At 36.8% G+C, this 27,663-nt stretch overlaps 1 protein-coding gene across 3 annotated transcripts in view; it reads right to left on the bottom strand.

The window, feature by feature from the left end:
- LOC134755617 (atrial natriuretic peptide receptor 1-like) overlaps positions 1-27,663 on the bottom strand; it is a 278,568-nt gene that overhangs the window by 29,610 nt on the left and 221,295 nt on the right. For 2 of the 3 annotated variants that reach the window (XM_063692118.1, XM_063692127.1), the window contains 4 exons: positions 5,290-5,404; positions 3,223-3,370; positions 2,810-3,008; positions 1,844-1,935 (listed from right to left, as the gene is read on the bottom strand). In XM_063692118.1, coding sequence (XP_063548188.1) covers positions 1,844-1,935; positions 2,810-3,008; positions 3,223-3,370; positions 5,290-5,404 — 554 coding nt within the window. Of the gene's footprint in view, positions 1-1,843; positions 1,936-2,809; positions 3,009-3,222; positions 3,371-5,289; positions 5,405-27,284; positions 27,499-27,663 lie in introns of all 3 variants that reach the window. The other variant, XM_063692111.1, reaches the window with a different exon arrangement.

Here is a 27,663-nt window from a genome sequence, read left to right as displayed (position 1 = left end):
TACTAGTTAACGAGTGAATTGATTTAGGTAGATATAACTCCGTAATAGATGGATACAGTATAAGGAAAAAACGTGCCTCGAAAATCAAGAAAATTTGATTCTCGTTCAGAGGGCGCTACTAGCTTTGGCCTACTGTCGTATAGATGGCGTTGACGGTTTCGTTTGTTATTTAACAATTTTAACGCATATCAGAGAAAGAACATGGGTCAAAATCATAAAAATAATTAATGCAAATAAAAAAAATCTTTTATCCATATTTAAATACATTTTATCGTATTTTCATAAATATTTATTTTTAGTTTTAAAGTGTGTCGACAGATGGCAGTGAATTTACTGGGGTTACAAAATTTACTATGACAGTACCGCTCTAGTATAAGTTACTCTATGGTACGTATTAACATAGATTGTAATTATAGTAAACGATGTATTAGAGCGCAGCTCGAAGTAAAATATGAGTTGTAGAAAAATTGGATAAGAAAATTAAGTAGATATGCACAGATCGATTAGTATAGTACCTATATTTTGATTTCATATAAAAGTCACAAGAAGCCGCCGCTAAAAAGCCGCTCTCATAAAATTAAAGTAAGACTCATTTTAAAACGACTAGATATATATACATATAATTTCATTTGAAAGTTCATGCCAAATTTCATGAATTATTTCAGCACGGCGTTTTGAAATGAGAGCCTAACTTCCATTGTCTGACGGCGGCTAGGTACTTGTGATTCTTAAGCGAACTTTATGTAATTATTTCATAATATCGCTAGTACAAAACTTTAACTACACATTACTAAGGCCCACCAACCATGCTAACCAACCATGTTTTCTTGATGTTTGCTATATTTTTATAGCACTGTAAATCTATTACAACCAAAATGTTATAAAAATGCTGACATGGTTCAATTTTATTTAAATTGTTCAACCTGTTGGTGCTAACCCGTTATACTTATTACTTACTGCATACCCTTTAATGGGGCGGGAGGATGTCAGAAATTAAACTCCACAATATTTGTATAAAGTCTAGATCATGGTGGTAAAAAATGCCCCCTGCCCCATTAAGGGATACAGCTAAATGTTCCCATCGCGAAATTAAACTCGCAAATAATTGTTTTTTTTTTAAATAAGTGCTTACAATTAAATTACACAAGTAAATATAACGGGTTAGTACTGATTAATAAGCTCCTTTCTATTCGCGTGTTATTAATATGGTTTTCCGCAAAACAAAATCAAAAAACTGAAAAATAAATACCGACTGAAAAATAAAATAAGTACCGTCAACCGGGGTGAGTAGGGATAGCTAGGGTGAATAGGGACAAAACTTTAAATGTGATTCACCTGACAATTTCTTAAAAAATACCCACATACTCGTAAAATGTATGATTCGATTGAAAATAATAGTAGATTTTGTATGATACGATCTGCGTCAGTAAAGAAATTGTAGGGTAAATCACATTTTAAGTTTTATCCCTATTCATCCCATCCATCCCTATTCACCCCGGTTGACGGTAATATAATCAGTCGTTACAATTATATTATTTATTTTTTTAGTTTTTTTGTTTTTTGTTCGTGTAAATTCGTTTGATATAAAGTATTTAGGTACTAAAACTGACCAGGGTATGCCCTAAAGTAGCACATAAGTGACCTTCGTTTGATCCCTACTAAATGCGATATCCTGTAAGAATACCTGCAGGCGTATTATGGATGGCTTTATCAACATGATAAAATAACTGTCACTTTTTAACACCGCGGGATAAAAAGTGACGGACACCGTTTTATCACGCTGTCACGTAGACAAGAACGACCATCATATCCGTACTGTACGTATTTCGTACAACTGACTCACCTGGAACTTGCTGGTATTGGGATCCATGTCCAGAAGTGAGTAGGAAGCCACACGGTCGCCATTGCTGTCTATTATAACCTCGCCAGTTATACCTAGAACAGTAATACTTATTAGAATAATATTTATATTCTGCAGGTCATATTAGGGGCATATACAAATGTCTAAGTGTCAGAAAGTCCACAGTCACAATAACCTACTGCCATATAAGTTATTTAGTAGATACCTAAAAATATCACAATACGAGTATTAATCAATGTCACTCTTTGTCATAACACCAGCACCAAAAAAATCCTGACTGATCGTTATGATGATTCATCATGTTGTTTGATAGTTTATAAATATCTTGTACTTAAACTTAAAGGTCGTCTCTATATTATTAACACAAATTACAACATTTGCATGTTATTTTACATACATACATACACATACATATAATCACGCCTATTTCCCGGAGGGGTAGGCAGAGACCACGGATTTCCACTTGCTACGGTCCTGACATACCTCTTTCGCTTCCTTCACTTTCATAACATTCCTCATACACGCTCGCCGGTTTAGGGTGCTCTTGACCTGGCCTTTCTTCAGGATTTCCCCGATCTGATCAGAGAAAGTCCGCCGAGGTCTGCCCCTTCCAACTACCGTTTCTACCTCTCCCTTATACACTCTCTTTGTTAGCCTTCTTTCACTCATTCTTTCCACGTGTCCAAACCATCTCAACATACCTTGTTGCATGTTATTTTAATTTGTCTAAATCTGGCATCTTCAAGCGAAGTCCAACTTTAACAAAGGAATAACTTTTTCAATAAACAAATAATAACTGCCTGTTATATGGCAAACAAGACATTTCAATTGTCTGTTCTTGTTAAACATACTTTGACAAACATTAATGTGTCGTATTTACCTACACCAACGTAGGTACAGGTACCTACCTTCATTGCGTAATTCTCGGTAGAAACTTTTTTTAATTACCTTGAAAACTCCTATTCCACATATTATTAATGACAGCCTTCCCGTCCAGTCGTCCCCTAGGCTCAGGGGACTGCTTCAAGGTGTCGTTTAATGCCAAAGCGTACAGCAGCACAGCATCGTAAAACGCGGCGACGAATGTGGATACCACCTCGTCTTTGCCAAAAGTGTAGTTGTATTTTTTCGCTGCTAGTTCTTTCACCTGTTGATAAATACAGTTTATGACACGGAAATGTAAAATGACATCTTTAAATATCTGTCTGTATCTGACTTGTCGCATGTGTCAATGCTGATACATTTTTACGTTTTGATTGGCGTTTGTCGCTAAATGATAGTTATCTTAGCAACAGCCTCAGGTGTCTATATATATTTTGATAGCGCCATTGGGCATTGTTGGTATACTTGTATAAACATACCTGATCCGAAAATTCTAAGTACTCTTCTTTCTCAGGAGCTGGACTAGTGACGGTGAGCACGGCGCTGTACGCTCGCCGCGCGCGCTCATTGCGTTCATCCGTGTCTCCTTCCACCTTCCACGGCTGCTTAGACGATGCTGATGCTAAACTGATGTAAAAAGGAAACAAAATTTGATATATCGGTTGTGGTTTGGACTTGATACTTTGTAATCAGGCACCGACTAATGGTTTTCAATTCTTACAAATGTACTCGCAATATTGTATGTAAAATATGAATATATGTCATTTGAAATATGATTAAATATAATTAAATACCACTTTCTACTAACAAAGTATTACTGTGAATATAATGAGCTATGTTGATTTTTATTTGTTCCTGTAAGTGATACCTAAGTAATTTATATTAAGTACGCCTGGGCGTCTTCCTGCTACTAAGAGCATAATAATATTGTCACAGCCAATATTGTAAGGAACTTCCTGTATCGTATTTATATTTTTGCCAGTAGAATATTGTTCTTATATCTTATTATTCACAAAATCAGAGATATAAGTGAATGACAAAGAAAGAAGTGAGTGGATAAATGCGCCTGTCCTATTTCATTTTATAGGTATATACCTACTCGTATGTTTCAAGAGCACTTGAGCGCTGCGGAAATCTAATTTTGTTCCAAGTTCGTATCTGTTATATTGATAACTCTTCACTACTTGGGAAATACATGTTACAAGTATTTCTTGCAATATATATCGTAAAATAAGTAACGATAAAAAAACAAAAGTATTTTCTGGTTCAAGTACATATCTTTTATTTAAGGTATATATATTATTGTTGTGACATCACAAAGTTATGAAATTAACTTATCGTAATATTGCGGTTTTTTTTTTGTTTATGATTGACAGTACCGGATTATATAAGAACCACTGTTTGTCGATTCCATTATTTTCAAACTTCTTAACAAACCTGATAGTTATTAGTTATGTTAGTTTAATTTGTGTTAGCTTAATGTTAGTAGTTGTTATATCTGTATAGATCTTAAGTATTTAAGAGTTTCAGATTCGCCGAGAAAGTGGTGAAACTGTTTTACCAACCTATTTGCTGCGTTTGCTCGGATTATGTTCATTTTCCTTTTTATCAACTAGTATTAGATTCTAAAAATGTATTTTAGCGATAATAGCAGATGTAGCCGCCGTACAACCTCGACGACAAATAAAAAGACTTCGATTTGAAGTAAACTTATAATCTTGAATAGGTGCTAGTTACGTTACAACAAGGTACAGTTGACGAAAACGGTTGAAGGGTGTAGAAGTGGTGGTCATAGTATAGAGGCTGATGCGAGAGTGATTAAGCTAAATTTGAATAGTAAAAAGGTAGTTTAAATTTAGGTGCCTCTAATTGGCCGCGATACAAGTTATGTGGAGCGCTCCTATTGGTGCTTTAGGAAAGCCTCCGCATAGTAACCGAGCCCGACGGCTGCGTTTAGCTACTGCATTATACAAATAAAAGGTTGCGTTCGCAACAGCAGATAACATATTAAAAAATACGCTGTTGCGTGAACTAATTGACGCAATATTGAGCTTTCTTGAGTCTATAAATCTGTTAAAATTAAATGGGTCTTGGAACGAAAGCAGGTAAATATCGTAGGTAGTTTAATTACGGGCCACGTCCCAAGGGAAATCAATGGTGGAGGTATCAGCGACACGAGAGCGAAATAATTCAATAAGAACTTCATAGTGGCACAAGTTTCAAACGTCTTCTACTTGATCGAATATGGTGACATGATGTGTTTTGTGTGCATTTAATTATATCCCATGTGAATTTTGTATGTTATCGCGCGCCTAGAAGATGATGATGTCAACTTTAGCCAGTCTTCTCCGAGACCACGGGGACAACGCCGTCCTCGAAACGTCGGAGGTAAATTTAAAACTTATTTTACGCGATTAAGTCCCGTCGTTGTAAATAATAATGAGTAAAAATCGTGAAAGTTTAAATCAGTGTTAAAAGTAATGATGACGGTATTTTATAACGACGGTAATAATGAGATGGTAAGTCGATATACAATGCAAACGTACTTGGAAAACAGCTCGATGTTGAAGAAGACGTATTCACCCGAGGACACCATGTTCAGCTCGTCTGCTGCCAGCATGATCTCTCGTACCGTGCCGGGGTTCGCGCACAACACCACAACTGAAACAAACACGAGAGATTACTAAAGCTTCTTATCATATCTAGCAGGTTATGAAAAGTTTCCAAAATGTTGAAAATGTTCTCGGAGACATCATTCGGTACTCGTACCACGAGTCACTGACAGTGTCAACACTGACTTATATTATACGCTAACGTCTAAGTATGCCATTTACTTTCTATACATCTCGCTTGCACTATGCCAGTATGAGCGAGATGCGTAGAAAATAAGTTATGTTTGCTAGCATTTATGTCAGTGCCAAACTGGTGATAGTTGCACTGGTAATTATGGAAACTTCTATTTGGGAAATAGAAAATTTAGATCTCCGTACAAAATGTTACAAGTTTCTATAATTATTATATGTGGAAATTTGTCAATTTTGGAAACATTCCAACGGTACACAGTCGCCCGGAATTTAGTCCTCTTTAAAGTACTTGTGAAGAACCTCAGCACTTGTTTACTATTTTTAATCGGCGAAAAAAACGGAGGACACCATTTAATACACCCATTTAACATTTATCACCATTAAATGAGTTTTGCCTCATTTGTGCAGGGCGCAAGAAAAGCTGCAGTGGACAGGGATAACGAAATGCAACGAGAGGCAAGGATAGAACAAACAAACTAAAGTTCCAAGAGTACGTAACTTAATTAGTAAGAGTAAAATGTTCCTGTTTGGTAATAGTTGTGCAGTGTTGACATAGAAAATATAAGGAATTACTTCCCTTAACAACTTTTTATTAAATTGTCATTCTAATAAAATTAAAATAATTAAGAGTACAGTCAAGATTTTTTTGGCTCAACTAATTCTCATAAGTTGTTATTAACTACGTTAATCTTACTTATATAACCACTTTTATTAGCTGACAAAATAAACTAAACAGAAATCTGGAATTTCCAAATACTCATTCAACATACCAGCAAATATTACAACATAATGGAATCCCTACTCTCGCTAATTAATAACACAGTGCTCCCTCTATTTAACACTTAGATAAAGTATTCACTCCACAATAAAACCATTGTGCACAACACAAATCATTGATTACCTCTCGATGGACTGCACATGCCATTATGGAGCATGTTACACGAGTACACGAGTAGTTTACCTTACACTTGCCAACTTTGCGGCACACCAGTCAGCTGCATCCAATACAAACCTTTATTTACACTAGAGCAGTCCGTCTTTATTCCGGGACTCATACACAAATGCAATATATGGTCGAGATGTGCAACTTGGCCTTATATAATAAATGCAGATCACTCCAACCAAACCCGAAGGCCATTGAAGACACGTCTTCATTGGCCGACCAGTGAAGACATGTCGTTGCTCTGTGAAGAGGATCCTCTTAAATTGGATCGAAACATGTCGAGCTGTATAATATGTGAGTGACCCGTTTTAAAATAATTTTAATATGTTTAAGTCTCACGGGAGTTTTATAGTTAAAGCCGAAGGCCATTGCCGTTCGGCTCTATCGCTTTCTTTTCGCGGGCCGGATTGTATAGCCTTTTGACTCTCTTGCCACAGGCCAAAATTAAAAGCTCACGGGCCGTATTTTGGAGACACCTGATTTAGTAGGAAAGTGATCTGTATTGTGAGCGCGTAAAGCATGAGCGATATTTACGCATTGGGTCCGCTTGTGTCCCGTCGCTAGCTCATTCATCAAGCAAGAGTTGACTAACCAATCAGTTAAGCTTAGAATAAATTTAAAAGTGGAAAAATTACTGCCTTGGGTGAGACTTGAACTCACGGCCTCTGGGTGGGGTTTCTGCTTGTTAAAAATTAATTTAATCAATCAGTTGTTTGACGGGTAACGGGCAGCTCTTGTGAAAACGTCAGTAATGCAGTTGTGCGGACAAAACACTGCACTGATGGGTTTAAAATCATTGGATTAGACAGAGAGGTAAAGATATATAATATCCATTCGGTTTTTGTAAGACTGTAAACGAATAAAACCTAAGACAAGAACAAAAATTAGAAAATAACATTATATATTGCCAGAGATACATTTAAACTATGATTAGCATAGTAAAATGTTATACCTGATGATTGATGCCCTGAACACAAATATACGAGTACTAGCTTTTGCCCGCGACTTCGTCTGCGTGGAATTAGTAATTTGTGTACCTTAATTCTTAAACAAACCTGCTATTCAATCCATCCTTTTTTCACCCCCAAATTGGTCCACACTATACATTTCCACCACATTTTTTCCTTTATATCCTTTCCCACAGCTCAAACTATCCCCATACCAAGTTTCATCTAAATCGGTTCAGCGGTTATTGATTCCCCATGTTGGATACCTAAATAAATGAAAGGGCTTTGTAAGTAGATCACAAATATATAATATAACATACTGTAACATTTTCACTACTTGGTCTAACAAATTATAAGAAAACGTTCAAAAATTTCACAATCTACAGTTGACTTTGAACTGCTCTAAATATTTGTGTTCAAGACATCAAACATGACCTTTGTCGTATTTCTCTTCAACTTTTTTACAAATACAATGGCAACAACTTTTTATACCCCGAAAACCGTATGAAGTTTCTGAGCTCCTGTTTTACTTTGTGATATGATACAAGTTGTGATTTTGCACGATAAAATATTGCAGGAAATTTTCGGTTAAACGATATTTGTATTTGTTTCGGTAATTGTATTGTATTGTATTGTATTTCTTTCTTGCAGATAACAAGATCCATATTACATTAAAATCACGAGCACAATCAAAACAACAATAAATAGGTACATCAAAACAAATCTTAAAATTAAATTAAATTAAATTAAAATTAAATCAAATTAAATTAAATTAAAATTTCCGTCATTACACACACAACTCACATAAAAAGGCACATTACAAAAATTCAACACATACAAAATAAATATTAATAATGTCAACAAAATTCCGTCAGGTCAACTCACTACATGAAGGCTGTTCCAGTGTCTCGCTATGGGGGAGTCTAAACTGCTAGCGATCACGCCCAGTATGCTGTTGTTACTCTCGCGCACACGGCGCATGATGGAGGCGACCCGCTTCCGAATAATGGCATGGAAGCCGTCTACTCGCGCTTCCGCAAACATGCCCGAAGCGCTACAATACCTGGGCAATCCCAACAGCATCCTGAGCGTGTTGTTATATTGCACCCTTAAGGCACTGACTGCCCGCTGAGTATAGTTCACCCACAGGCAGCACGAATAAAACGACTGGCAAAAAGCCTTAAATAAGGTAATTTTTACCTCCCTACTGCAACGCGCAAACCTGCGGGCCAACATATTCCCCCGAACAGCCAGCGCCCTACGCTCCCTCTCAATGTCCAAGTCGTCCGAGAGGCACTCCGTGACCCAGTGACCCAAGTTCGGTTTTTTTAGTGGTTCTCCATTCAACATAATATTTGGGACTCTGTCCACTTTAAAACCGCGCGACTGAAATACGAGAACCTCACTCTTCGTCGTGTTGTACCTAAGTCTATGAGCCACCGCGTACCTCTCACACTTGCCAAGCAGCCTACTAACTGCACACGCCGAGGGCCCCAACAGCACCATATCGTCAGCATAGCTAATGTTGTTTACCATTTTACCTGCCACACAACAGCCAACCCTGGTGCTGCTGAGATCCTCTATCAAGGCGTTTACATACAGATTGAAGAGTCGAGGAGATGACAATCCACCCTGCCTCACTCCAAACTTCAACCTGTATTCCTCTGATAATGCATCTGCCCATCTTACTACATTCACCTGGTTCTTGTACCAATAATCAAAAATACCGATCACTTCATCTGGCAGGTTAGTTTCTGATCTCAGCTTATGCCACAGTGGCTCATATGATACCATATCAAAGGCTTTAGATAAGTCCAAGAAACACGCGTATACTGGAGTTTTCCGCTCCGTATAGTACCGGACAGTATGCTTGAGACTTAAAATAGCTGCATCAGTCGACAGCCCATGCTGAAAACCAAACTGAGCATCATGCAATTTAACATATTTACAAAGCTGTCGGTCAAGCAGACCGTCCAGTACCTTGGCAATGGTAGTAGCCAATGATATGGGCCTATAGTTGGAACTATCTGAGCAATCACCGGTTTTATTTTTGACTATTGGTACCACCACCGTTTTCATACACTCGTCTGGTAAGTAAGAGTGCCGTATGCACAGCGTATAAAACATGGACAATACGCGCGGCAGATGTACACCGACATGTTTAAGGTGCTCAATACTTATGCTATCGTGACCTGGTGATTTCCCCTTAGTCATACTACGTATGACAGAGGCGATCTCACCAGCCGAGAAGGTAGTAAGTGGACCCGAGCTGCCCCTTAAACTCGACTGAACGGTGGGCGCCGTGATTTGCAGTGATTCAACTTTAAAGCTATTTTTAAACATATTAGCTATTTCCACAGGCTCACTAATTCCATTTACACTAAGCGGGGCGCACGGCTTACGGTTGAGACTATTAGTCTGCTTCCAAAAATTGCGGAAGTCCTTTTTAGCGTGTTGCTCCGCCAGAATATCCATCCTTATCTGTGCGGCATTATCCTGGCACCACTTCAGCCTTGATTTAAATATACGCCTTGACTCCACCATACGAGCGTAATAAGGTCCACAGGAAGGTCTCCCATACATCAACCAACACTGAAAATGGTGCCTGGCATCCCTATGTGCCAAATAAACATGTTTATTCCAACCAACCACACCACGCTTCCGTCTAGGTGTCTCACAACTACTCTCCACAGCCGCAAGCCTCAGAGACTTAACAATATCCAAATAGAGACGATCAATTATGGCTCTGTGATTAATGTCACTACACAACCTATCGCAACAATTAGACAGTTCCCACGGAAAGTAAATCTCGCGAAGCTTTTCGTTACAAATGCTAACATACTTTTCGATTTGTGCTGCGTTCCGAATCCCCCACCGCACACCGGTATCCTAGGAGCATACTGGGGCCTCAAGACATCTATGTCACACTCAACTTGCAACGCTAGGTGATCAGACCACGTTGTCCCATAATGCACCCGTATGCTAGTTACCGATTGCTCCGCTGCCTGGGTAACCAGACAGTGATCGAGCCAGCGAGTACTGCCATGGGCATCGCTAACAAACGTAAACGTACCAGAGGTCACTCCTAGTCTGTCCATATCCGCACAAAGACATAATTGATCATCACAGAACTTTAACATTTCACGAATAATGAAAGAGCAAAATCAAGGGAAACCCAGTAAAACATATTTCCCCACACAACTCAGATTTTTTCTCTGGCGGAAGTAACGCTCAGTAGTGACACACGCACAACAGCGGGCTTAGCACGGTAGCACGTTTATCGCTATGTTGGCACTTTGACGTGTGTCAAATTTTTATCACCTGTCACCATGCCTGTCACGTTCTAACAAGTATGTAAGTGCGAAAGTGACATGCATAGTGACAGGTGATAAAAATTTGACACACGTCAAAGTGCCAACATAGCGATAAACGTCATCGTCGAAGAAGCTACTCCAATCGCGCGTATAGATTACACTCACACACTTTTTTGTTTTATTTAAATTATACCTATTATGACTTTAAAAAAAATGTGTATTAATGTTGCAATTCTAAAACACGATGTAAAAAAAGTTAGCTTAACGATTTACATTTAACATTCTCTTAATAAATACTTTCAGTATAAATTCACGAGAATATTACGGAATAGATACAATACATAAAAAGGTTACGAGAACTTTTTAAAGTATCTCACGATGCAACGCACTTGCTGGTTATTTTTAAATAATCTAGCTCAAAATGAGATTCTTAATGATCACAAAAAAGCAAAGAAAATGAATATTGTATGACTACCGCTCTGTGCAGGAAACGCTTTGTAGTACAAACAGATAGGTATGTCGCCCCGTTTTACAAAGCCGATCCCTTTGTTATCCAGCGGTAATGACTTCCGATAATCAGTGTGCATCGCTGCGCTGTCGTATCAAACAAGAATACATATCTAAGACATGAGTGTGACATCCCCCTTGTCTCTATTTGAGTATCCGTTAAGCTTAGACTAAGGATGATGCAAAACATTTATAAAATGTTTCATTTTTCAACTTTCTTCATTTATCAACAAAGGTGTAGTTAAAATTATATGACTGCTAAGTGGGAGCAGCCTAGGGCTTAAAAATTGTCTATCTTATTTCAATGAATACGAGTGTATACGAAGTCTGAGCAAACTTATAATACTCATTGCATAATTGCAATAAATATTATATAAATTCTGGCACTGTAGATGTATTGATAGAATATCAGTGTAGATTAAATTCCACAATGTGCTTAAGGACATAATTTAATTACATATACCTTTCGCGTTAAATGATGGGCCCCTGGTTGGGCTTTATTTAAAAAATAATTGAATAAATATGCTTTTATCATATTCTTAGTCCAAAAAATGTCTACAAACATTTTATTTGACAGCTGCTCCAAAAAAAACTTATAGGGAGCTTCATTTGATGCTAGAGGTATTAAAAATAGCACTATTTAGCACCAGCAAAGATAGATATAACTCCGTAATATATGGATACAGTCTAAGGAAAAAACGTGCCTCGAAAATCAAGAAAATTTTATTCTCGTTCAGAGGGCGCTACTAGTTTTGGCCTACTGTCGTATAGATGGCGTTGACGGTTTCGTTTGTTATTTAACAATGTTAACGCATATCAGTTAAGGAACATAGGTCAAAATCATAAAAATAATTAATGTAAATAAAAAAAATCATTTATCTATATTTAAATACATTTTATCGTATTTTTATAAATCTTCATTTTTAGTTTTAAAGTGTGTCGACAGATGGCAGTGAATTTACTGGGGTTACAAAATTTACTATGACAGTACCGCTCTAGTATAAGTTACTCTATGGCACCAGTCTTGCAGTTAAAAGAAAAACGGCAAACGTCTGAAGTCAGTCGAACGTGGTTGCCTTACAGTTAATTACGTAAGATCGTGAAAAGAGCAAAGCAGCGCGGTATCGCTTTATAGAAAAAACTGGTTTGCCTGTAGTTTACATTAGTACCTATATGTGACGATTTTACCTTCTCATATAAAAATTAACATTTACTTACTCAGAATACCCGTAAGTACTAACTTTTGCGATACAATAAATTATATGTATTCTTTATTATTATTATTTCATTTTTAGATATGTAATTTTATGGGCAATGGAGAGAGCTATGCTCGGGGTTTCTCTGCGTGATAGAGTCAGAAATGATGATATCCGCAGTAGAACTAGGGTCACCGACATAGCTCGCAGAATTGCAAACGTTAAGTGGCAGTGGGCGGGGCACATTGCACGCAGAACTGATGGCCGGTGGGGCCGGAAGGTTCTGGAGTGGCGTCCGCGTACCGGAAGACGAACTGCCGGTAGGCCTCCAACAAGATGGAGCGACGACCTGGTGAAGGTCGCGGGAATTCGGTGGTTGCGAGCGGCACAGGATCGGTCGGAGTGGCGAGCCTTGGGGGAGGCCTATGTCCAGCAGTGGACGGCTATCGGCTGACATGATGATGATGATGATGATGAATTTTATGATGATTTATTTGTAATTAATTTGTATCTAAATTTTAAAATCTTGACATGTATTTCTAAGTTAAATTTTTAATTTTAATGTGACATAGTCAATTTATGTTTTTATCTAAGGGTATTTTTTCCTGAAATAAACATTTTGATTGATTAATTGATTATTAAATTCTACACACGGCGATTCAATTAAAGTGGCAAAGTTATCTTATTAATTCTTCGATTTTTTATAAGGCAGCTATTGCAAACTTTTTATTCATTCATAAACTTATTATTGTATTATTAGTGATACGTACGTAAGAATCAGTGAGGTAGTGTTCAACACTATGAACAATAATAACCAGTTATAGATAATTCACAGTGCTTCGGTCGATATCGCCACATCCGCGTACAGAGACGCCCGATTGACTACAAAGGACTTTGAGGAACACCGCAACAATCATTAGCTCGTAATGAATCCAATTACAGAGATTTGTGGTTATTTTGATGTTAATATTGAATTGACTAACCTACTATATATTGAACAACTGGTATATGATATTTTATGGAATAGTTAAAAGAAAATAAATGATGAAAGGCGAGCCAATACGACCGTGTGGAGACAGGTCGGTTGCAGGAATCTGCCGCTTATTTCGGGTTAGACCCTACTCGCGCCTAGACATTAGATATTAGCTTAGATATCACTTTTTAAATACTTATACGAGTATAGAATTTCTTTTCTTGCTTTTACTATTTTAAATGGGAGATATTTTTTTCTTAGTCAATATTTTTCCTAAATGTAGGTATTATACTAATTTTCTTACTTTCATTGGCAATTGCATTATAAGCTTCACTGAAAACAAAGTCATTCAAACTACACTACTATCAGTTCAACGACCTTAAGAAACTTAAAATGAATCAGAAAACAGTCAGCATCAAAAGTTAGCGGATCAGATTACGCGTCAAAAAGTATAATTTTCACTTCTCATGCTCGTAAAGTTCGACTTTAAGTCGTGCGTAGACGACATAAAGTTGCTTAATTATGTTTTAGAGCATAAAGTAAAGTCTTCTATTACGACCTTTATTGACTTAGCAATAAAGTTCAAAATCTGCTATACAAACAGCCAACCCTGCCGGCGCGCTCCCGACCGGCGTGCCCCGCGCCCCTGACCGGTCCGAGTACAATTTTCTTTAGTCTTGAATAAATACGGTAAAATAACCTAAATTGTATCTATTGTATTTATATTGTATGTATTTGTATTGTATGTATTTGTATTGTATGTATTTGTATTGTATGTATTGTATTTTACTCACAATCGAAGTAAAAAGTAGAGTATATAACTCGGGCATAAATTTTATTTTATCTTCGACCTATTCATTAATTCTTCATTTTATTTTCTATAAATTGCCTCAGGTGAAATGGGTTGCTTTATGCCCTTGTTGTATAATCTACTATTTCTAACAGCTCAACAAACAAAGATACGTCTCTATATTATTATGTAAAACAATTAGACTGTACTATAACAAATAATTTCGAACGCGAACTGTACAGTTTTTTCTCTAATGGGAAAAGTACTCCAGTACCTCTACCACCAGTTTGACATTGACATTAAATGCTGTCCTAGCGTGTACGTAACTTACTTTCTATGCATCTCGCTCGTACTCGCTTATTAGTTAGTACGAGTGAGATGTATCGAAAGTAGGTTACGCAGACATTATCGAATATGTCAGTTTGACACTGCTAAGGAAGGAGTGGAAATGCTAGCACAGGGCGGACACGTCATACATTAAAAATCATTTGCGTTTCTGTGTGAACGGAACGTCTGTACACGTCATACGTCATTGTGTGAGTAAGTTGCTTAAAAGTCGAACTGTGTTTGCTAAAAGCTCGTCAATCTGCTGTCGCGGGGTGAGGTACTTCGAATCGGGGCGGGGCGGTGCGTGGCCGTTCTGTTTGATAGTACTATTATTCTGTGGCATCAGGGAGGGAGATAATTTTGGCATGTTGTTTTACTATTGACGCTGACTGTTCAACAAAGACAGTAAAATGTGCGCCAAACCCTAGCAGATAAAGTAAAAGTGCTGTTCATGAGTTTTCCCTCAATTTTACTCTGGTTGTTAGGATACGTCTTAAAAGCAAAACTTTTCGTCCAATTGGTGTCACGTACATGCTACGTTGCAACTGCATCTTACTACTCTTTTTTGAAAAAGGATAACTCCTTGTTCCAATTTCGTTAAGGAAGTTACTTATTGTTTTACTTTGTTATATTTCGTTGTAGTAAGAAGTTGTTGCGAAGTTCAAGCAAACGGAAGTGAGTTTATGTTGCAAAAGTTTGTGTTTGGAATAAGTAACCTTTCGCAAACTTTCTTTTCTTTAATAAGGTAGTGGTGGAGAATCGAAGTTTTGTTTTACACATGCATCACTATGTTATATAACAAAGTTAATGATAATATTGTCTTCGGTTACCGCGATAGTTACTCATGAAATAAAACTATGAAAACGGATTATATCGCGTATATTGAATTTATAATACATCCCGACGTTTCGAACTCTTTACAGCGTTCGTGGTCAACGGGTGACTGAGGAAAAATTACAAAGTGCAAAAATACCCACATACTAAAATAATGAACAATCATAGACTACAAACTTTAAGGCTAATGATGGCTAAAGTTAATGATGTTGATGTCTCTATCTTCAACATCCACCGCTTTTACGCGAACGGTAACTTAATTAACGTATTACCGGGAGTAAAATTTATCGTCAGCAAAAAACCAAATTGGTTCAAAATTAATTAGGATTTAATGATGCACATAGGGTACCATAGGGGCCTTTAATATTACTCCGTCCGTCAAACATCTGTCTTTCAGCAAAATTTACCTATCACATGAATCATTTCATGGAAGTGTGAAAAGCTCAATTTTGGTCACTTTACGGGGATTTCAAAATTCATCTATCTACCTAACTATCGCGCTTCTACAAATTTGGTTTCTTGTTAGTTCAACCGTGTGCGCAGGAATATTATTGATTAGTTTAAATTCAAATACATGAAATAAAACTATGCATGTAATATTGCTATACCCTCACGGGGTCCATGTGGTCCATGTCCACTACCCAGACTTTGTAATACCTATAATACCATGGTTGTAATAAATTAATTTAATATGAATATGAATCCGATTAGTTACATAGTTTTATTTCATGTCTATGAGTAACTATCACTGTTACCGAAGACACCATTAAGTAATTCAAATAAGTCATATTCACTTATATGGAAGTACTTCAATCAGTTTTACTAGGTTTTACTGAAAAAAAAAAGTACGTAAGTGAAGGTAAATAGAATAAATTTCGAACTTTGAACCTGAGCTGATTGGCATTATGAGATTAGAGTCGCCTACGTGCTTAAGGGCAAATCCTAGAGCTGTTAGGATTAAGTAATTGATTTCATTTCAACCGTCTGTAACAAAACTTTTACTTTTACCGCAGAATGTGTTAATTGAGTTTTGGAAGTGATAAGAATTAAACAAAAAGTATTAAGGTCAATGCGGAGTAGACTGCTTTGTGAAATTTATTGCTGGGAAAACCGTCATAGGGCAACTCTCGTATTTGAACATTTTGTACACGTACGTAGCGCAGATAGTAAAAACCGGCCAAGTGCGAATCGGACTCGCGCACGAAGGATTCCGTACCATTACACAAAAAATGGCAAAAAATCATGTTTGATGTATGGAAGCCCCACTTAAATATTTATTTTATCCTGTTTTTAGTATTTGTTGTTATAGCGGCAGCAGAAATACATCATCTGTGAACATTTCAACTGTCTAGCTATCACAGACGGACGGACAGACCCGTTTTTACCCTTTGGGTACGGAACCCTAAAAAGGAACGCCTTCACTCCTTGTGTTCAGCCGATCTCCTGTAAGCGGAGTTTGAAGACAAACGCAAGAGTTAAAAGCGACAAAAGAGCTTTTAGATATAGACGATCTTCCTTTTTAGACGGTCTTTTCCACATTGTCCTTATAGGTATAAAACAAATTCCCAAGAGTATTTTTTTAATAAATACCTATCAGTAAAACAAGGATCACTATGTTCTTACCTTCTAAAATAATCTATGCCTAATTTTCTTCAAAACTCCTCCTCCTCCTCCTCCTTTAAATGTTAATTTACAAAGTAAATGCAACACTGATTGAATTATGCCCCACAAATTAATAGTTTACAAACTACGAATGAAATTTAATCGGATTATCGGCCTCCCAAAATGAAATCCGATTTATTCAGTTGTGAAAATTAACGGGCGTAAATGGGATCGACATTTTTTTACTTAAACATATACTTATTAAGGGATTGGGTAAATTGCGTTGTTTCGTTAATTAATGACCAGATTTTACAACATAAAGGGGTAGGTAAACAAACAAACAAAATTTACACAAGATAATATAATATCGGTAAAATTACGGCTTTAAAATCCGCCTGTATACAGCCATTATATTAATCCGAAGTTACTTCGAAGTTTTTAGCTTGTATAATTATCTGCTTTCCTGCTTGCTTTAGGTTTGTTAAGGTGACGTTTGGATGTCAACTGCAGCTGCATTAGGTACTGTTGCGGCGTTGGCGCAGCTGCATCTGCCAATTTCTTTGATGAAATGAGTGGCATTCGCCGCCGCATTACTGCCACGAGCCACGATTATACGTTCATTCTGTCACTAATTATATCAAGGAAATTTACAGATACAGCGGCGGCAATAATGACGCCATAACAGCAGCAGCAATGCAGTTTCAGTAGACATTCGAACGTCACCTTTAGTTTTAATTACCTAACCTATAGGCGCTCAGATCCATATTGTGTGTGTTTATAATATATCCTAAATAACTAAAACCCGTGAATGCCTTGCTATTATTGCATCAAACATTGTTGTTATTACATCAAGCAAATTGATATTCAACTCACAATGACACGCCAATCACATGAAACTAACACAAACTAATCCTCTGTTTTGCATATCAAACGCATTGCTGCAGAAATATTCAACGCATCAATATGCAAGTGGAGGTACTGTTGAATTAGATCAAGTTATATCTCACAGTAGAACAGGAAGTCGGTGTATTTGCATAATCTTTCAAGAGTGCAGCAAATATTTAGAATAACAACTACATTGTGTCGCAGCAAGGGGATTTAACTTGAAATAATGCTCATATATTTCAATTTCAATTTCTTTATAATTCAATTTAGGCATTCACATAATGCACCTATGAATGTCAAAAAAGTACAGTTGTACCTACAGAATTAAAATTAAACATTCCAAATAGGAGTAATAATATAGGGTAACCTACTCTATATTTGTTGACATATAAGTACATAGGTATACTCACCAAGTGCATACCTAAACACAGAATTTATTACAAAATATACGTCATTAAAAATAATTAAAGAAGGAACTTTGGGTATAGCTACCGATATAAGGGCAAGTTACCATAACCAAGTGAAATTATTCATTTTCGATTATTTCTTCATAGAAAGACAAACTTGGATCCTTGGTTGGCACATTTAGACAATCCATGCAAGGTCATATACGTGACTCTTTATCCGCCATGGATGACCCGGCATGGTTATTTTTTTGACGGATTGGGAATGCACTTACGCACGGTGTGTGGGACTCTCAGCTCCTTTTTCCTCTCTTTGTCGAGAGGGGGGAGAATTTGGCCCTATCCACTAAACCCACTCCGGCGTTTCACCCTCTTTGCTGTTCGTGAGGACTTTGGATCGAATCAAATCGGATGGACTTTGTAGTATGTAGTCCCAAACTAATTCATCTTACTGTTTAAGCCTCAAGCTTGTGGTCCCTCTGTCTTGAGTTTGAACGAGATTAAGGACTACGGAGTGATACATCGGTCAGCAACAAATTAATTTCTTACGTCGTTTATTTTATTTCTAGTTAAAGATTATGTAGTTTATTGTTTAATTAGCTTCAGAGATAGTTGACACCCTTCTGCAAACAGATGTATAAATACTTATAAATAGTTTAAGTAAATTATATCCGCAGCTGACTGTATAAAACAGGTTTAACTACACACAATACAATATAAAATATTCGGAGCCAGAACATGAGCAGCAGTTATACTGAAGTAGAGAGTGAAGAGTTATCTTAGGTGGATACTAGAGCCTCTAGTATCCACCGAAGTCTAGTCTAGTAGTAGGCTCCTCCAAATTATGATTCGTTTTGACGAGTCCAATCCCTTGGGGGCATTAAGTACTAAACTTTTTACTTTGGCGTAGGCTCTTCTATTCTGCTCAATAGCCCAAACCGCTTGACGAATTTTAAAACACGTGATGTCCTTCACTATTATAGAAATGACAGTCGCAAAGTGTAAGTTTCAGTTGTCATCCTAATGGTGTTTATTAACGCATTTTCGCAACCAATCGCTTGTTACGTCTACAAGTTTAGCTGTTTGTAAAAAATTACAACGGCTAGTGTTCTCGGCAATGTCAATTATATATGTAGGTAGATGCTGTTGGCCGCATACATTTTTATATACATGCATATAATGGCAAGGAGGTGGTCAAAATCAAATTGTCCTTACCTAAATTGGATTGAACTAATTATTATGTGCTGTGCTAGTACACAGACTAAGCCAGCGCCAGCATTATGGTCAGCCATCAAATTGTTTGTCTTACAATTGTGTGGAGTTTACATTATCTATGGATATGAAACCATAAAATTTAATGACTAAACTAAGTGACGTGAACGTCTGAGCGTTTTCACATTGCCCGATCCGATATCGGATGTCTGAAGGAAGTAAAATGTATGATTATATGTGTTTTTCTGTATTTATTTATGCATTTAATAAATCATTGTTACTAAAAAACGACAAATAACGCAAAAAAGCGGACTTAATGCCAATGACACTCCTCTGCAGCTGTTTTTGTCATAAGCGCCTTCCGACATCCGGTATCGGAAAGGCGCTTCCGATAAATTCAGCCTGTCGGAGCCCCCCGTCAGCTTTCGGACCGATAATATTTGTTTGTGTGCGTATGTGTAGGCATAATGCTTGTTGTAGTATGCGATACCGCTATAGACGGCGCCCGGTCGCGCCCCCGCGGCCTGACTAAGCGGATGTAGGACCCTACATCCGATATCGGATCGTCAAAATACATAAGCTATGCCTCTACTCAAACGATGTTACAACTCAAACAAAACAATTGAACAAGCTAACAAATTCCATCAAAAACCTATCTACCTATATAAATCAACTACAGTTTTTATTTTGCAGACAATGAATGCTATGTCCTACAAAGGGTTAATGTATAAATTTGCTCAAAGCCAGGGAACCTTAAGATACCAACAACTATCAAAACGCGCATGTTTGTCGCTCGCAAAGCGGCAACATTAGCATATAAATACGATCGTAGTATAGCACTGCGATTAAACTGTCCTGTAACACCTTTATAATTTATAATGTATCGTCTTACTTTCTAGAAGAAGCTTCCTGCAAAAAATACTACAAAATAAAGCGAGGTTTAGACTAGCAAGAACTTGCATGCAATTTCCATTACATTGCGGTATCTGATAAACATTTTGAATGCAGTATACCTTAGTAGTCAGCAATGTAACGTAAATTGCATGCAAGTTCTTGCTAGTCTAAACCTCGCTTAAGACGCCCAGCACGATATTTCAACTGGCCAGATCCCCATAAGAATAGAAACCTACACAGCAATGGTAAATATTTAAATACCAACTGTCAGAAAATAAGATGCTTGCTACCTATTAAATACCAAAACAAATAGGGAATCACTTAGTCTGGCCAGACTATAAATATTACATTATTAATATGTATTGGTACCTATTTAAGATACGTTGTTAACAAGCGGAGGCGTCGGTACAGACTTAAAGAATATTTTATATATTATATAATTAATTACTACCTACAATAAATACATCGCTTGTAATGACGTGTTTACACTCGTTACACTTATTATAAAGCAACAAAAAATGTTGTTGTAAATGTAAATATTTTTATCGAAAATATTCATAACAGTATATTACTCGTATTATGATTATAGCTTCTCGTTGTACAGCGGAAGAGCAAGGTACCGTTTTAACAGATTATAACCGGTCATATAAAAAGTTTGGATAACTTTGGATACGGATTCCGTAGGCGGATTGTTTTTTCCGTTATTCTTACTTTTATTCACACCTGTACTGGTTTTATGACGCATAAAGTCGTCCGCGGTTTATAAGGCATTTATTTAGATTCCAATATGACGGTCATAGAGGTAAAAAAGGTTAAGTTAATATTAAACTGTTAAAGAACAATGTGCAGTTTAGAATAATCATCATCAATTAGAATTAGTGTCATGTACGTGTCATGTGTGGGCCATTATTTATAACTTTACATTTTCAGATTTAAGGATGACTCACGTTAGACCGGGCCGTGTCCGGGCCGGAGCTTCCGGCGCTTACTTTTCTATGACATGACAGTTGATCACGTGATGCTTTCTATAGAAAACGAAGCGCCGGAAGCTCCGGCCCGGACACGGCCCGGGTTAACGTGAGTCATCCTTTAGGCGTGTTTATGGTATTTCTACTCAGAATCACATCGATACGTACACACTCAGTTATTTCTACAAACAATCACAAGCTGCAAGCAAGCAGTATGAGGATCGAAAGAGCTTGTGGTTCTGATTAGAAATAACTGAGTGTGTACTGTAAAGGTTTGTAACCTTTACAGCCTTTTTATTAGTAACTGGCAACAGCCACGTTTTGAATTTAGAATCGTATCGCCCTGTCAAATGGAACGAGGGTGCGTGTTCGCCATTCCTTGGGAGGCAGCCATCTAGGCTAGTCATACGGAGTTGTAAATTAGCGAATCTTGAAAGAAAAATAAAAGAAGATATCCATAACAGCAGTGCTATAATACAGTCTTTTCATTACACATCCTTCCCATAGGCGCAACCCCTTTACAGAGTACGTATCAATGTATACGGAATGTCACGTTTAGTAGGTACGGATCAAACGAAGTTCTAAGACAGCGGTCTTTAAGAGCTATCGATTTGACCCCTATCCTATCCCTACCTACCCCTATCTCTTAGTTCATGTTCAACGAAAAATAATGCTTTCGGAACAATGATTTCGGTAAATCCGTAAGGAATTCGTTCAGGAGGTGCAAGCGCACTGCTTGCCATTAGAGCTGGTCAAAGACGCCTAGTCTTACTAAGATGGCATATAGTCGAGAAATTGGGACGGGTACCGCCATGGCGAGGTGGCCTAGGGGTTCATGGCGTTAGCCGCGATAGCTAAAGACGCCGCGCCGGTTCGAATCCGGCCTTCACCACTGGAGGGCTTCGTCACTTTTTCTTTTTTTTTTCTTTTATTAAGGTCTACCATTGTTTCTAGGATATCTATATGGCACTCTAAATCTTATTTTGCGCAAAAGTTGTGGACAATCTATGTAGTTATTTAAAAGTTTATAAAGAAATTGGAGACCTAGTAGATCTCTTCTTTTATCAAGAGTATTGATTTGGAAGTGTCGTAGTCTCTCTGAATAAGATATGTATTTGCTAGCTAGTTGGCTAGCTTTTTCTTTAATATATGATATCTGTTACAGTTTATAATTTATGTGTGACTACTTAAAAAACACAAATAAAAATATATAATAAAATAATTTGATTTGTTTCCAAACTTGTTAATGCTTTCGGAGTAATCATAAAAATGCGTCTCCATACCATCAGAACAGTTTTCAGGCAAATCTACCTTATCATCATCATCATCCTTACCTTATGTAGTATCAATATTCGACTTATTTAGAAATAATCATGTTACAAAAGTCAGGTTAGTATTAGCACCGATCACCAACAGAGATTTCCGATGCCATTAGTTTTCGTTGATCACATTGGAGTCAAATCGGTAGCTCCTAAGGTCCTCTCTCATTGGCCTTCGTTTCATGTATATAAGACACCAAGCCTTGTAGATATAATTAAGGCAAAATCTACAAAAAAATTACGGCCTGAAAAGATTTATGCAAGATATTTCGCGCTAAACACTTAATATCAGTAACATGAATTCTGCTAGTATATTTTTCTATATGTATATCTATTCCTATCTCTTGAAATACTTAGTCTAACTATACTTGTTATAAGTTATATATCATAGTTATTAGTGGCTCTGTGAGCTGTAGACCTCGCGAGCATAGCTGGAGAAGATGGATGTGTCTAGGGCTGTCCTGCTGACTAACCACAAAAGGTGATTGTGCACAATCTGCGAATTATCACCATCGTATCCAAAACTCAAACATTTTCTAAGACGTGTTAATATTTACGCATGCAACAAAAATATGACGTCTAAATCGAAATATATTTACACTCAACAGTAGAGACAGTCACACTTCATCAAAATTGTGTAAAGACTGCAAAATATAGCAATAATTGTATCGAAATCGGTTAATGGACTGATGAGTAATCAATAAATAAACACTGCAAATAGGGGTCACTTTAGCTCCGAATGCGTCGTTTCTAGCGCAGAATCAGCGCCATCGATGTCAGCAGCACGTAATGGCTACTTTCGTTGATACACTAATATCGAAACCATTCATAATATACCGCCACCGCGCCATAACACTTTTTCGTTAATATCGGTTTTCGATCCGAGTCCCTCTACGGGTTTTTAAAGACGTGCACCTTACGTTTCACGTCAAAAAAAGTTTGTCAAAAATGACCTTTTTCTCGCATCCTGTAGGTGCCTATGTTTTTTCCAAAATCTGTAAACCCCAATCTTCATAAATTTGAATAAACTAAAAAAGCGAATGTTTGCAAAACACGCTATGATGACACCTAAGCTGACGAAATTCAGCTAATCATTCTCGAGTAAAAACTAAATATCTAAATACCGCCAAAACCAGCAATACAAAGTTTTTTTCGACTTTTAATCTGTAAACATATCTCAAAAGGAAAATACTGTTATGATATCGATACGACTATTTGTTCAGGCGCGAGCTATCACAACTCCGCCATTTTGAAAAATTTCTAAAACCCGGATCGACAAAAAAATTCTACTTAATCATAGAATTTGGTCACAAAATTTCACGAGAATCGGTTGTGAATTGCGACCTGTAGAGGAGAACATCCGGACATACAAAAGCAAAATGCCCGAGTCAAACCGTAGACCTTCGCTACGCTTCGGTCAATTAAGCTACTTTATTAACACATACCACACCGGAGTCGCATTGAGCGCTTTACGCGTTTCTAATAAATATATGTCAATTACTATTGTATATCACCGTGCATTTAATTGTCATTGGCACGTTACCATATAATCCCTGTTAACATAAACAGAAACACGGCCAAAGCAAATACGCTGGAACCCGACGGCCTAAGCTGATTATAGCTGCCCTACTGTGAATGAGAAACATTTAACTTTCAGAATATAACTACAAGTAAATACTTTTTGCAGTGATTTAATACTACATAGTTATGTGTTTGTATTTGGAACTTAATAGTATATTTCTTAAATGTTCATATAATATTGGCCGTATTTTGGAATCTGTACTGTTTGTGGGTTTAATGTAAAAATATTTTTTAGACAGAAATGGCTGCTATATAAATATAACATAAGTAGATTATATGTGGTACTTTCTATAAAAAGGGACCTTATTGTCGATGGCGCTTACGCCATTATAAACGATGCTCCGATATAAATACAATGCCGCGCGACGCTGTGCGGCGTAAGCGACATCAACAATAAGGTCCCTTTTCATAGAAAATGCCCCATATTATTAATGTGATAATTTTATGTTTATTAATCTAAATCATAGAAGCAAAAACTTAATTCAACCATATGATGCACCTTCCTCAATAATTAAGGGTTAAATTCATTAGCATAAGTCGCAGAACCACGCTCAGCCAGATAAACTCTATTTGTCTATGAATATATATTTTTTCCCCTCACTAGCTCGGAAAGCCGTCTTTTATCCTTTAAAACAAGCGGGGAAAAACGCATTTTATCCACTAGTGGGGAAAGTAATTTGACCTTGTATGGAGCGTGTTTAAGTAGCTTGACAGATAACAAAACGTAAAACGCTCATAATAATGGTTCGTTCGATATTAATTATCATTAAATAAACGGTTTGAGAATTTAATAAAAAATACCTGATTTCGCTTTATTTAATGATTTTAAGTCATAAACCTGAAAATTCCATAATAAACGTTTGTTTTTTAATAATTATGTTAAATATAATTCTGAACGCACAAGTTAAGTCGATGCAATTTCAAAACGCATCATTGACATTTCATACGTCAGAAATGTCAACATTGTCAACAAAAATTTTACTTAAAAACTTCTCACGTAAAAGTACTGAATTTCCGAGTTTTTTGTTATAATATCGTAAAAAAATGAGTGATTCCAGTTGATGAAGATGATCTAACGCCTGTGGATGTTGCACTTTCCTCGCTATAGTGAGGGGAAAAGTTTTGTGTTACACACGGGTGCAAATGTATTTTACTTCTCGTGTGTTAAAATACTCGCTACGCTCAGGATTCTATTTTAGAACCACTCGCTTCGCTCGTGGTTCAACTATAGAATCCTTTCGCTTGCTCGTGTTTCAATTCCACACTCGCGGGTAAAATACAACTTTGTACCCTTGTATAACAAATAACTATTAAGTACTAATTTGCATATATAATTTAATAATAACTTGAAGTTTTAAAACGTTTATAATTTAAAGAGACATACTATGGAGTACCAATATGACGAGAAAAACAATTACTACAAAAATGATTTTTCTGCATTTCTGTCAATAAAAAAAACGATCATTCGAATGTAAAGTGATTGTACAAAAAGATAAGAATAATCTTGTAATCGTCGTAAACCACATATAAAAATAGCAAGAGAAATAGTTCCGGTGACGTGTTGGCACATCATGCGATGATTAAAAGCATTAGTCCGTGGTGTACACGACAAAAAAGTGCGATTTACGGCAAATGATGATGATGGAATTTCCTTTTACACGGTTGCTCCTTTTGACTCAAAGATTAATTTAGGAAGGGGAGCCAATCGATTTTTTGATGCAAAATTTTGACTAAAGGTGCCCCCCGAAATTTGTAAAATATATAGTTTTGCTATGCTCTCAAGTTTGGTATCATTTTCGTGTAAATCAAGAATGCTAAATTTATACGGCTTTATACGGTTTCATATAAATAATTGAAAAAAAATAATTGCTATTATTTCCCTAGAAATGCCTTAATTTTTTCTTATTTTAATATACACACAAAAAATAAAAAAAAATCACGAAAAAGCCCTACAATACCTCATTATAAAAAGTATACACATGATTCGAAAATGTATAGTAAAATGACCTACTTTCGACCTCAAGTTCACTGAATAGGACGCAACGATGTGTTACAGCTATGAGAATTACGGCGTTTGATAATGATGAGATACCCTTCAGCATAGTGAGTCCTTAGAACCCTTATCAAGGAAGATCTTAGGAAGGGAGCCACCTTGATTTTTGGTACGGTGTGGATGAAAGGGTGGGGGGTTATTTGTCATATACAATCATAAATTTATGAAAGCACCTGTTTAGGTTTCTGCATTTTCGAGACATGTGTATACTTTTTATAACGAGGAATAGTACATAGGGCTTTTCACTTGCATTTTTTTGTGTGCTTACTAAAATAAGAACAATAAAGGCATTTATTGGGAAAAAAATTTAATGTCTTTTTTTAAATTGTTAATATGAAACCGTATTAATTAAATATCAGAAATGAATTTAGCTACCTCGACATTACACGAAAATGATACCAAACTTAACCACGTAACTAGTAAAACTTTATTTTTTTACAAATTTCGGGGGCAACCCCCCCCCCCCTTAAGTCAAAATTTTGCATCAAAAGTTCGATTGGCTCCCCTTCCAAAATCAATCTGTGAGTCAAAAGGAGCAACTTGCAAAAGTAAATTCCATTATCATTAGTTGCCGTATAATTAAGTGTACCTACACTGTACACCACGGACTATATTGGCTGATGTCCAAAAATATGATCCATCATGTATGTTTAATTTTAACTACGCTTGTTCCACAATAGTGAAACAGAATCATTGTTTATTTACTTTCTCCTGTAAGGAGTCGCTACTGTATACATGCCGGCGTAATAATGATGACAGGAAAGTGCCTGTTTCTTTCAATCACAAGGTGTTAAACAGTGACGCTTTTATCACGCAGATAACGCCATCCATCATATGCCTGATGCAGTGATCTTAAGACAACTAAAATAAAACTGTCGACAGATGAGGAAAGTTGATTTCAACACAAATCTAAAGACGCCACAAGTTAAACATTATTATTTCAGAACAGAGTTTATTTCATATCAGCTTTACGTAAATGTTTACTTACTTCTAGTGCTCAAAGACAACTTCTGCAGAAGCTGTTTTATTTTCGTTGAAGTCGTGTTGGTCTCGTCGAATGGCAGGTTCCGGATGTCTGCGCCTGACCTTTTCTGTAGTATTGCGAACACCGGACTCAGAGTAAGGAAGCACTGGCTATTTCCGTGGCCAGAGGATGGGTCGTTGTTGTGATATAACATGCCAACGCGGTGCCAGTTAAACTCCTGAAACAAGAGGATACTTATAAATTGTATATACAGATGCAAACACAATCAAAATATCAACGATGATTAAATCTGGCCAACAACCACGGCACGTCCCATAATAAAAAAGGAAAAATATATATACATAAAAATATATTAAGATTTTATTTAACTTATTTTAATTTA

The sequence above is a fragment of the Cydia strobilella genome, chromosome 1 (assembly GCF_947568885.1).
Source record: "Cydia strobilella chromosome 1, ilCydStro3.1, whole genome shotgun sequence".
Lineage (NCBI taxonomy): Eukaryota > Metazoa > Arthropoda > Insecta > Lepidoptera > Tortricidae > Cydia > Cydia strobilella.
This window is presented reverse-complemented; position numbering and strand designations above follow the sequence as displayed.